A 13,850-nucleotide genomic window follows, 5' to 3' on the forward strand; every position below is an offset into this window, starting at 1 on the left:
GATAAGAAAAAGACAAACTGACATTTCAAAATGAGTAATCAGATCAAAATAACTCCCGAAAAGTAGTCTTTTTGATGATGATAAAACAATAGAGAGACCGTAAGATAAGAATGCTACCGTTAAGCGGAACTAAAATACTGAAAAACGCGCGCAAAATTATGAGATGTTTGCCCAACTTCCTTATGCGTGAAGCTATGAATGCCATCCTCAGAAGCTTTAGGCTTCCTCCGGTGGCAATGATGGAATTAAATAAGGTATGTCGGCATTACAAGAAGCTACGTTATCCAATTGGACCAGATTTAAGAAGAATGCTTGTTCGAATGAATCTGGTTTTAAAATTTGTTAAAATTAAATGTCCGTATGTCTTGCATCATATTTCTTCACTACATCTTGCCTTCGGTAGCTTGATTTTCGATAACATTTTCCATGTGAAATGTACTTGTTCTCCCATTTTTCCGTGACGAAGGAACACCAGTCAACAAATTGATTTTCTTTTCCAGTTTCGCACTAAAATGAAACAAAAAGAAATGTGCTCGGTTTTGTAGTCTTGTGCTTTACACCTGAAAACTTCAGTTTTTTAGCCTGAAAGAAGCATGATCTGACTTTCTTAATAATCGACTTCGAATAATCGCTTCAAGTTTGGAGGAGGCTTCTAATAATCTTGTCCACAGTGACCTAGTGAGAATTCCTTAGCCAACGGTTCCCGGAGGGGGGGGGGTACTAGGGCAAGATGGGTTACGGGGATGCTCCGCTGGTCAGGGTTCCTTTTTTAACCTCCACGAGTCCCAGGTAGGGGTCGCAAAAACACCAAAATAGAAAAATCAGTCCCTCGTGGGGTTGCTATTTCTGGAAAATTTGGGGAAAAAGTAGAAAATTTGAGAAAATTTTGGAATTTCAGTCCCATTCAGGGTCACTTTTTTCGCAAATTTCGAGTCCCACGTAGGGTCCATTTTTCGAAATTCAGCAGAACACCCCCGTCGGTCGACAAGGGTATTACCCCCCCCGGGCAACGATTGTGGTGAAATAAAGGAGCTACATGCTAATAAAATCACCTATATATTTGATGGTGGCAGATTTTAAATTATTTTATACAAAATCATAAATACAGCGCGAATGTACGGGAATATCTGACGATACTTTCATATATTAGATCAGAGGTCAGTGAGTTTTGCTATTGGGATAAAAAGTCAGGCGGTTCTTGTCTGTTGGTCTGTGATACGAGGTGCACCGTTTTCAATCCAAATAAGAAAATAGCAATTTGAGCTCCTTCTTCAGAAAGTCATACTGTAGTTTAATTTTCTATTACTGCACACGCTTATTTATTTTAAGAACGATTTTATAAGAACACGAGACGGAAATTGGCTTAAGAGTAATTTAAGAACATTCCTAAGCCTCAGATTACAGAAAATACTAAGAAAGTACAAATTCTAACAGATCTTAAAACCGTTTTTAAGTTTTAATTAAACTAAGCGTACTAAGAACATCATAAGAACATTTTTAAGTCTTCGAAATTTCCAAAAGTGAAGAACAGCCCAGCCTGAGCCAAACTTACTGGTTCTTATAAAAAAACATGTATTTTATGTTTTAATGTTTAAATCGTCTTAATTTCTTCAAGCTTTTAGTGAAAGATATTTTGTTGTTCCTTGAGGGGGGGGTCAGTGTACTAGAAGGCAGCATGTACGTGTACTTCAAGGTATTTTTCAAAACTTGACACACACCCACCCCTGAAGTACACCATACTACATGGAAAAATCCCAAAACCACCCCATACCCCCTATTTACTACCGGGTAGTACCTGGAAAAAAACCAAAACCACCCCATACCCCCATTTACTACCCGGTATTACCTAGGAAATTTTTTTCGGAAAATCGGGAAATCAGGAAAACTTTTTTCCAAAAGTCGGAAAAACAGGAAAAATTTTCTCAAAAATCCTAAATGCGTGAGAAATCAAACTTTTCTAAAATTGTGTGAGACCATGTGGAAATGCGTGAGTCTCACACCCCAATGCGTGAGAGTTGGCACCTCTGATGTTTGAATGTTTGAATTCGAATGTTCGAATGTTTGAATTTGAATGTTCGAATGTTTACTCGATTGACTCGATAAACCTTCATTTCAGTGGGATCTGGTAGGATTTAAAATCATTCCAAGAAGTTTGGAAGAATGATCTTGGACAAACTTGGCTTGATCAATTTATAATAGAACAACTTTACATTTCTATTTTAGCAGATAATTTCTGAACCTTTTTGTTTCCATACTGTTAACATCGATTTTAGACCCAACACCCCTATTTTGGTACACAGGTAGTAAAATTCAAAATCGATTTTGGACCTAACACCCCAATTATAGTACACAGGTAGTACATGACAAATTTTTTTCTCAAACACCCACCCCAGGATACATGCCGCCTTCTGGTACACTGACCCCCCCTGTTTCCTTTTACCTTTTCCTGAGTAGAATAACGACCACTATCAACGCTATCAATGTTATAGCCAGGCTCGATAAGGTGATGATAACCATTGTATTTTTGCCAAGTCCAAAGAAATCATCATTTGTAGTTGTTGAATTGATACCTCTAACTGCAGGTTGCATTGATTTTGTTGTTTGACAGCCATAAGGTTGCTCTGTCGGGTTTGTGGTCATTGTTTTGGTTGTTTGCGTAGGGTAATGAGGACTAGTCCCTAGTGATGACGTCATGATTTGATTCGGATAAGCGGAAGTGGGTGATATTCTTTCATTTGAAGAGTAAGTTGTTGCTATTTGTTGAGTAGATTGGACGTGACTTGGCAATAACAATGACGTCATGATTTGATTCGAGTACGTCATTTTCCCGATGGAATTTGGGTCGATAGGTGATGAACTGATTGTTGAGGTAATCAAGGAGCTACCATGTGTTGGAGAAGATGCAGATTGGTAATCGATTGAAGATGTTTGGAAAAGTTGAAGAATCGAAGTTGGTTGTACCAGTACTGATAAAAATGAACTTTCTTCACCTAAGGAATAAATGGGAGATATTTAAGCTAAATTTTGAAATTTAAGTTAAATTGTGAAATTTTACTTTAAACGAGTTGTATATCGCAAAGCCACTTCATAGCTCGCAACTCAATACCCTCCAATAAAACCAAGGAAAGGTAGTGTTGTGTTGCTCGAGGCTGATCATACCTGAGCTAATGACAACAAAATTTATATTTAAAAGTTTTCCCCAGATATCGGCTTGACTTACCGCTGGAAGGTAAGGAGACAGGTTGGTACCTTTTGTAGTTCCTGGATCAAGGGTCAACAGAGTGGACACGAATTTAGTTCATTATAAGTAATCAGTATTAAAACACGATAGCAACACTAAAATCCAAATAAATATATACAAAAAGTTCATAAGATATCCGCGTCCGGATGAGCTGCTCACCGCGGTTTGTTGCGACTTGGGTTTTATTTCACTCTGCGGAGATCCCCAACTCCGCAGTCTTTTCCATCCCTGGGTTTAATTCCGGCATGTCATCTTTATCAAATTTCTATTTCTTCTGCTTAGCCGAGCCGCAAGGCCGACCAAGTCTTTATTCCAAGCGCAACTGATTTCAAAATCGAAATCTTCTCTTCATAGCTCGATAGCTCGTTAATAATTTAGATTTATTCTATCTCTAGATCGTTCTACAGTTTTTTCACCATGACAGTAGATTGGTACCCCCAAAAGGAGGAGCGTGTCTAGGGCTAGAATGGATTTTCCCCGCTTTTGCTCCAGGAGCTGCCAGGACTGTAGTATATTGTCGTGCTTTTGTTCTATGATAATGTAAAATTTGCTTTAACTACAATGGTATTGGGTATTGGGGTCAATTTGTGTGAATTTTAAGAAAGGCAATCGAATCACTTGTTTTTTCCAGGGTAGAAAAACTTGAACATTTTGGGTTCAACCACAAACTATAATAATGGTTACGACTTAAATTTCAAGAAAATTAAATTAAAAAACGCGTTAAAAACTTAAGATGATATTCTTACTTGTAATACAATTTGTCGAATTATCTGTCCAACCTGCTAAACAGACCTTCTGATGATCTTTGGTGCAATTATAATGGCCCATTATATCGTCACGTGGTGTGCAGATTCTAATGTCACAATATTTTCCTTTGTAGCCGTCGCTGCATATTGTTCTGTTTAAAAGAGAGAGGGGAAAGTGAAAGGTGCAATAGTTAAAGCTGTGAACAATCTTCCCATGACATGGACACTACCCAAGATAGTAGATTCACGCCTTCAATCAATAGCGAGTTTATATATCTACTATTTGAGGATATCGGAGTCACTGAAACGATTTAAACAACCTGCTGTTTTATTGTGCCCGCAAATTCAGACACGACCTGATTTACAGTCGTCCTCATTCTTTTAGGACCTGGAAAAATAAGAAAATTAATCGTCACAGCCACAGGGAAAGCAAAATACATAAACTCGGTACTATCTAACCTTTAGACGACTACTGCTTTTTTGTTGCGGAGTAATTGGTTAATGGTTGTGTTACTGGTAAATATATCTGACATCAAATCACTCAAGTGTGTCAGGATATAACACGTTAAACGGTTAAATATGCCGCCGTCAGCGGTTTATGTATTTGTGTTTTTGAGGAATGCGGAGTGACTGAAGCGATTCAGAGTAACCCATAGTTCTGACCCGCAAAATCGAGGACGGTAAAAGTGCTAATTTTCTGTCCTCCTCAGTCAGTCAGGATCTAGACAAATCAGAACCTAACCGGCACTGTCGCAGAAAAACACACTAAACTCAGTAACTTCTCAATGAACATGGTACCAGATGTGTCATTTTTTAAATATGTTTTACCTTGCTTTGAGGGTCAATTTTTTAGCATATCTCCTATATCTTCTTTCTTCTACCTTTTCGACAGTTCTCAGACCTTACTAACTATCGGGTGGTACACCAGTGTCAATTTTGACTTCAATATCTTTGAAGTCTGCAACTAGCTCTTTACTACGGTGTACTACCCTAAAATCTAGGGACAACCTATATTACCGAACAAAAACATTATAAATTTTTATTTAACGCTAGATTTTTCAATATTTGCTAATTATTTGATTAACCTAGATTACTGGTTATCTGGGATAGCAAATCCTTATTTTACATTAATTTTGGCCCGCCAATTGAATTTGGCGAGTTTTACTAAAAAAAAATAAAAAATTGGCCAATTTCAGCATTTTCAGGTAACAACTATATTAGTAATTTTTGATTTACAAGTGTCTAAAATTCCCACCCGCCACAAATTAAATCCCCGTCAAATTTTACAAATTCTGCCATTCGCTAAATTCATTAAATAACTCCCAAAAATCGCATTTTGGCCAAGTACCAAATTAAGTGCACAGCAAAATAATATTCAGCACATATTCAGTAAGCACAAGCAAAGTACTGCAAAAGTTTTGATATTCTTCAGATATTAATAACAACCATGAACACCACAGTTTAGCTTTCTCTTTGAATGTGTTGGATAAAATCATAGTACAAGTGAGAAAGAGATTCATACTATGGTGAAATCGGCGTTTGTCTTCACAGCTTGATATGTAATATTCATACCCTGTAACACTCACAATAAGTAATAACAATACACCCCTGTGTCACAGACCCGCTGGGGTCCCAGTCCCACTGGAAAATTTGGCAAAAATTTCGTCCCCGGTAGGGAAGAGTACCTTAAAATTACAGCCCCACTGAGAAATTGGCTTTGATTTCATCCCCATACGGAATTCATTGTTTAGAAATTGCACTCCAAAACAATCCCCACTGGACCTTGAAAGAATCGAAATTTTTATCCCCGCTGTAGGAAAAAGGTTCACCAGGGCTGTGAGACAGGGGTATAACAATGAGAGATGAGCGAAAGAATTCATCCAAACCCCCTTGACAGGTTGAAAACTAAACTGTGATACTCGTGGTAGTATTTGACACGTTTAAGGGTTTAAGACACGCTTTATTTAGGGGATGTTCGATTTTAAGTAATCGCATTATAAGAGATAAGTTTAGTACCAATATCAGATGTCACGAGCTACAATCAGGGTCATAATGTATTGGCACTTTTGGCTAATTTACAATTTTTCGAAAATTGAAGTTCGAGCGAGAATGTCAATTTTTAGGCCTTCAACTTGATTTCATCAAGTATTTCGATCTGGGAGGGATTTATGGGTTTCTAGGCTATATTTCAAGCCCTACTAGACCATTTTTGAACTTTTGGATCCTCACATCCTAAGGTCCTGTTAAGTCTTAAGTCTAGCGTTAAAACTCAGAGTTAAAACTCTACCCTTCGAACCTACTTTAGAGCACTTACAAATCGATTGTGGTTTCAAAACACCCCGGTGAATTTCCCTTTTGTGCCAAATATTTTGTCCCTGATTGTATGGCTGTTGAATGCGGCTTTGAAAAATTTTCCTTCAGCTTTTTTTGAACTTTTTGGAACGTACCTCTTTTATTCCTTTACGAAGCTTGTATTTGAACGGATTTTGAAATCTATATTCATCTTTGCCTTGTAAAAATCTTTTCTCATCGTCTCTGAAGGTATATTTAGGGTTTACTTTAGTAAATGCAAGACCGCACGATCCTTGCAAACACATTTTGTGGTTGAGAGAATGTTTTGTTTACAAAATAGTCTAGTTTGCCCTAAGAAAACCAAATTTCAGGGGTAATTTCTTAAATTCCGAAAATATTTGTGTTTCGCGGAACTAATAAATTTCGCAGCCAGTATTTAACCCTTAGGAGGCGAAACACGTATATATACGTTTTGAAAAGGTCATTTTACCGATACACAGTCTTTTGGTCATAACTCCTGACCACTTCAGATTCAGACAAAAAAATGTGCTATTTTTTGTAGCTGAGAGAAAGAGCTTTCCAATGATAACAAAGTTGATACCTTAATCGTTTGTCCTGGTCGAGAAATTGCCTTTGAAAAAATAAATTTCCAGAAAAAAATGATGAAATTTTTGGCCTTTTTCAAACAAGTTAGCGGCTTTGAAAGGTTTAAAGAAATTACCTTCTAAATAATCATAGAAATATAGATTTACCTTGAAAACAAAAAATAAAAACAACAAACTCCGTGAAAACATTTTCGTACTAAAAAATCCCTTTCACTTTATTTCATAACAGAGAACTCTTTAAAGTGATTAAAGTTAAGGAATTTCGATACAAATTATGCGCTCTTACTACGCCTTGAAAAAAATTTCCCTTTCTTGTTAAAACTGGTTTTTTGCATGTTGTTTTCTTTAGATATTTTTTTGGTAACAATCTTAAAAACTTGTAGCATCAAAACAATCAGCAGTAACTATAAGTAGTCACATGCAGGGCCAACGCTTTGAATTTAAAATTGGAGGGGGCAATGAATATAGAGTTAAAGGAGGCGCAATCATGGTTTACTTACTTTGCAAGAAAGTGGGGGTGGGGCGTGGCCTCCTGGCGTGACCCCTTATGAATTGATACCAAAAATGCCACCCACTAGTGGTATATTCCCTTCCTAATAATATAAACTCTGTTTTAAAAGCATACCTTAAGCCCATTATGCGAATTAAAGTCTGTTCACGATAAGTGTGCACTCTTTTTTCTTTTAGCTATAACTTTTGAAGGAATTCTTTGTTCTTTATAAATTTGGTATCGTTGGAGAGATATTTGTGAGTGGAACGATTTGAAGTCAAAAAGTCTTTGAAAAAATTCTAAAAACGAAGATGAAAATGAAGAAGAAAAAAATGAAGATCTTGTAGAGAAGTGCTATAACTTTCATTTTCACTGGAGAGATTCTTTGATCTTAGGAGGTCATCACTGTGAAGAAATTTCACTAAAATATTTATTCAATATAAAGTTATGATACAAAGTTAATAAGTGATTGACCCCAAAAAACAGCAGAAAACAGCAGAAAACAGCGTTTTTAGACGTCAATTAGCTTATAACTTTGTTTGATATCTTTTGACTGAATGATTATTTTTGAGAAGTTTTTTCACAGTGATGACGTTCGATAATCAAGGAGTCACGTCAGTGAAAATGATAGTTATAGCATCTTTCTACAAGATCTTCATTTTTTTCTTCTTCATTTTCATCTTCATTTTTAGAATTTTTTTATAGATTTTTTTGTTCCAAATTGTTCCACTCACTAATATCTTTCCAACGATGCCAAATTTATAAAGATTGAGGAATTCCTTCAAAAGTTATAGGTAAATGAAAAAAGAGTGCACACTTATCGTGAATAGACTTTAGTGATCGTTATAAGTGTAAAGGAAGATCGTGTTTGCGCTCTTTTCTTCAAGAAACCAGCTTAATTAGAATAAATACACCTCTGGGATGTAACAGTTCGGTTACAATTCGGACTTAGAGTGAGCAAGACTTCTGATATTTTTCAACGATATCATTATCAAGGCCTTACCATTAAGTGTCAACACGTATATATGTGCGCATTGACCTCAGTTTGATAGAGAACTACCGGGTGCGCCACAAAAAAGTTTCTCTCTTTAAAACTAATTTTCTCGAAATCTGAAAATGTTTAAAAAATCGTTCCTATTTGATTAGAAAGAAGAAAGATAAACTTAAATTTTGTTGGGTCATTTATTAAATTTGATTCATTAGATCAAAAGTTATCCTCAATTGAATAAAAAAGTTACTTTCAGAAAGTGCTTGAAAACGTTGAAAATCGACCTATCAAATTTTTATATCAAAATTGTCAATCGCAAAAGCCTTTACATGATTAAAAGCATTTTTCAGTAATTTAAACACATAAATTTCGAAACTGAACGGCCGAAAAGGGTTTAAAATCTTCATCAAAACCACTTTTACCAAAATTTTCCTTCGATTTTTGGTTTTAGATTGGATAAAGTCTATGTAAGGCTGGATTTATCTCGAAACCCATATTTGATGTATTTTTAAGAATTTTACCAGATTTCTTTGCCTTTTTCGACGAATTTTCTGCCTTTTATTGAAATTCAACCTTCCTTTATATAACAAAAGGTCATTTAGACAGCTAATTATCATTTTTAATGACTGAAACGAAGATAATGATGTATCATGTATTTATGCTTCTGTTTAATTTGATAGGTCGATTTTTATCGTTTTTGAGCACTTTCAGAAAGTAACTTTTTTCCTTAATTGAGCATAACTTTTGATGTAAAGAATCGAATTTAATAAATGACCCATCAAAATTTAAGTTTATCTTTCTTCTTTTCAATGAAATAAGAACGGTTTTTTAAACATTTTTAGATTTCGAGAAAATCAGTTTTAAAGAGAGAAACTTTTTTGTGGCGCACCCGGTACTAAACTGAGGACTGAGTAGGAGCAGTAGAGTAGGTAGAGCAGTTGCACTAGAAATGCGAAAGTCATGAGTTTGAATCTCACTTCAGTCCTCAGTTTAGTAGTTCTCTATAAAACTTCTGATTTCATGTCACTTTTGCTGTACCTATATTTCTATTCAAAAACACTAAAAAAAATATCTCTGGAATTACATGACGAGGCGAAAGTTTAAGGGTGCGCGAATATCCTATTTTATGGGATGGGCGAAAATTAATCGCACGAAGATAAAAGACGCGTGAATGTTAATGGAAATAAGGGAAATAAGGTAAGTTAAAAGTTTTGTTTTTAAATAAAAGTGATATCGTTTGCTTACTCGTCAATTTTAATTCACAAGCTTTTTTACATCGGATTGACACCAAAAACTTACAGAAAGTCTTTGATTGATACGGATGTGGAGCAAGATTTGTCAGGAAAAGAAAAAGAAAAACATCTTTTTGCTTATATCAGCACAATTTAACAGACACTGTCCTGATATGAAATATGTGTCTGATATGAAACGGAAACACTTTTGTAAAAATAAAAACTTTAACTCACTTATTAAAGCATCCTTGTTTCGGGCTCAAATGAGTTTAAAAGCTTACCGGGTTAATTAAGGTGATGAACGAACTAAAAGAAAATTTTTACCCCTTGGGATAAAAATAACTTTCAAAGCCCTAAAAATTCAAATTAGCCTCTGGAAATTTAAAATATACTATGGTATTTATTCATTTACGAAATATGTTGTTTTGCGCAGTTTTGTAGTTTTTGCGTACTTTTGTAATTTCTGTGCAGTTTTGTAATTTTTTTGAGCAGTATTGTAATTTTGAGTTTTCTAATTGCACCCTTGCACACTTTTGCAATTTCAGATAAAAATCGTACTTTTTTATCCTTTGTCAAAAATACTTAAAAAGCTTTTTAAAAAGCACTTTACTTCATTTTTATATGATTTTTATACTGAAAAAGTCACAAATAAGCCGAATTTACAATGAAGAGTTGTACCGAGTTGTACCTAAACAGATACGTTTTTGATATTTATGAACCTCTGTTGGTTCATTAAAGAGTTATACCAAAAAATGTAATGCCGAGTTATAACTCTTTCAACTCTTAAATTCGAAATAACTTATCTTAAGTGGTTGCATAGTATAAATGCATAGCAAAATGGTCATTCATTCTCTTGAAAAGAGTAGTGATACTGATTAACGCGATATAATTGAAATTATGAGTTAATCCGAGTTGTTCCGAGTTGTTCTGAACAAAGGATTGTATTTAAGATGTTTTCTGAAGACTGATTTGTTTATTTGGCCTCCTAGCACTTTAAAATTATTTAAAATTTGATTAATTTTCGTTGAGAAATTCAATAATAAAACCCAAAAACGTAATGCCGAGTTATAACTCTTTTAACTCGGATTTTTGAATTGAATTATTCTAAATCATCACACATCACGTATACTTTGCAAAAAGTTATTTCATTTTGTAAAAAAGACCGATGAAGCTAATTATGAGACATTTCAAAACTTAAAACTCGGATTAACTCGATTTAACTCTGTTACAACAAATCTTTAGGATTTTTATCTACTATTTCAAAGGAAAATTAGGTCGATTTTTTGTCAAAATTACAAAAGTGCGCAGCCACTTGATTACGAAAGTGCGCAGCTCGAAAATTACAAAAGTGCGCAAAAAAATACAAATCTGTGCAAAAATTACAAAAGTGCGCAAAAAAAAATACAAAACTGGGCAGAAATTACAAAACTGCGCAAAACATATGTAGACCTTGAAAAAAGTAAAGCCTTCTAGTTGTTCCTCTATGCAGGATCAGAGACAAAGTTTTACTTTATCAATCAAAAATCAAACTCATTGCAAATCTTTCTTGTCAAACTAATGCGTCGATTAATTAGGATGATAAAGAAGGTGTTGAAATCATAGATTTGTAATCTATATATTAATACGCTTAAACGTGTGTGTTTACAACGTTTTGTAAAAAGTTTTCGAAAATCTAATAAAGCTCTACAAAGCCTCCTCTTCATGGCGTTGAACCATCATCTTTTTGCACCTTAAGCAGATTTCCAACCACTAGACTAACTTTGAGACCCCAAGATACTATTTTCTATTCACCAAGTTTGGAGCTTGATAGGTTAAAATCAACCTTCTCTCTTCTCTTCAAAACTTTTTGTTCACAATAGCGGCTCCCTATCACTTTCAAAACTTTTTAAAACATTTTTATATAATACTTTGTCCCGGTTTGAACTTTGGTCTTTTTGAAGAACGTGCATTCTTTGGAACCACTAAGCCAATTGTGGCTTGCGTAAAATTAGTTACTTCATTCAAGGGTATAGCAAGAGTCTTTCAAACTTTCACTTTGAAATTGTCTCTCTAATCTATATATCAATACGCTTAAACGTGTGTGTTTACAACGTTTTGTAAAAAGTTTTCGAAAATCTAACAAAGCTCTACAAAGCCTCCTCTTCATGGCGTTGAACCATCATCTTTTTGCACCTTAAGCAGATTTCCAACCACTAGACTAACTTTGAGACCCCAAGATACTATTTTCTATTCACCAAGTTTGGAGCTTGATAGGTTAAAATCAACCTTCTCTCTTCTCTTCAAAACTTTTTGTTTACAATAGCGGCTCCCTATCACTTTCAAAACTTTTTAAAGTCTTTCAAAGTCACCCTCGAATGTCCAACCACGATGGCCTGGCTAAGAAGATCTAAAATCTACTTTTGCTAAGCCATTTATTTAATTGTGGTTTAAAATTGCAATGCAATGTTATCTTTTTTCTCCTTTATTTCCTAAAATCAAAATCAAATCATCAATCGGCGGTTATCTTCCTTCCGTTAGAATTTTTTAGATGTGTATTGATTCACTGAATTAGGACACGCAGCGTGCGACGCTGCGCATACGGCTAGTTTATGTTATTTCAAGTATTCCTACTGTTTTATACGCTCTCATTTCAAATATATAGCTATTGCTAATGATGGTCACGTCTTTTAACGCATACTTCGAATATTTGAAATATGAGTTTAAATATGGATGAGGTATCATTCTAGAATCTTAAAATCATAGTTTTGAAATGTTAAAACTGATAAGGATATGTATTAACAAAAACTTCAACCTCACTTCTTTGTAGATCTTAACGTCCCGAGCCCATTTAGAATACAGTTGACTTTCACTGATTTGATCTTCAAAGGACCAACAATTTTGTTAGAATCCCTTCCGCTTTCGGAAAGTCTGATTTTTTTTCTAAAATTCAGCCTTTTTAGGGATTTATATATTGTAGAGGGACTTTGAAAGTCCAAAAAATGGCCCCCTTTAAGGGCGGCACATACCCTTACCCTTCATTTTCCTAAGTATCTCCCTGGGGTTCAAATTTGAAAAAGATTCGAAATACAGAGAGTAATTTAAATCACTTATTAGCTGAGGGGATGAATGTTTTAGTTCGAATCACAGAGAGATTTGAATAATGGAGGTTCGAATTAAAACCATTTTCTTCTTTCAGTAAAATTGTAAACAATGGCTATAAAAGTCCAGAATTTCAAGGTCCCACCCCGGGGGGAGGCAGTGAAAATGTACCCTTGCAGTGAATTTTACCGAACTTTTCTGACAAACAAATCAAAATGGGTGTGCGAATCAAAACTATAAAGATAAATCAGATTTTTACTGTCAGACTTGCTATTCAGTAGTCCTCTAAGACACGCTTGCAGTGTGTCCATATCTAAAAGAAGACCCTTCTCTTCAAAGTACACCCTTACAGTACATTTTGAGGGTCTTGAACTGATAAAGATATGCATCTTGTACAGTGCCCACGCCACCGGGAGAGCCAGGGGGCATGTCCCCCCCATTTTTTTCAAAGTAAAAATTTTTGGCTGCACTTCCTTAGACTCTATATTTATCCCCCCCACTTTCAATACCGAGTTTATGTATGTGTGTTTTTCAGCGATGGAGACGGTAAGATTCTAATTTTACTAGATCCTGAACAACTGAGGACGACGGTAAATCAGCACTTTTACCGTCCTCGATTTTGCGGGTCAGAACTGCGGGTTTTTCCAAATCGCTCCAGTTACTCTACTAGTAGAGGGCATTTTGTAAAATCGCTCGACTGTTTTGTTAGAAGCACTTGTTATACATTTTTGGAAAGCTAAGGGGTAGGGAAATCGAAATTACTATGTTTCCAAATTTTTTTCGGACACTTTGGTGTGATTTTCGGACAAATATGACGGTCTCAGGCAGAAATCATAGGGTTAAAAATTAATGAAAATTTTAGCTCGAGAAAACGGAGACCTGTTGTATATTTTTGGAAAGCTCTCAAAAAATTAGGATTAGAGATATATTGCAAGTATAGGTGATTTCACTACCTAACTCGAGATATTGAGCTTCAAAAAGCGCAAAAACTGGACAAAATAGCTGTTTCTGGCTGAAAAACACGGCTTTTGAAGACGATGCTTTTGTGCACAGCCCTAATCTATTTACACTTATGCTTGCTGGAAATAAAATTCCAACCCTAAGGAACAGTGTTTTCAATGGGTTAACTAAACTTAAAAACTTGTATCTCGATCTCGACAAGATCACTTATATCGAGG

The 13,850-nt window shown here is 35.2% G+C and overlaps 1 protein-coding gene across 1 annotated transcript; it reads right to left on the reverse strand.

The window, feature by feature from the left end:
- Nucleotides 1-383: 383 nt before the first annotated feature.
- Nucleotides 384-4,117, reverse strand: LOC136823962 (uncharacterized). The gene is made up of 3 exons (XM_067080119.1): nucleotides 3,988-4,117; nucleotides 2,441-2,990; nucleotides 384-507 (listed from the first exon to the last, which is right to left on the reverse strand). Exons 1-3 carry the CDS (start codon nucleotides 4,067-4,069, stop codon nucleotides 384-386), a joined length of 756 nt encoding a protein of 251 aa, XP_066936220.1. The 5' UTR covers nucleotides 4,070-4,117.
- Nucleotides 4,118-13,850: the final 9,733 nt, after the last annotated feature.

Source organism: Clytia hemisphaerica, unplaced genomic scaffold, assembly GCF_902728285.1.
Source record: "Clytia hemisphaerica strain Z4C2 unplaced genomic scaffold, Clytia hemisphaerica genome assembly, whole genome shotgun sequence".
Taxonomy (NCBI): Eukaryota; Metazoa; Cnidaria; class Hydrozoa; order Leptothecata; family Clytiidae; genus Clytia; species Clytia hemisphaerica.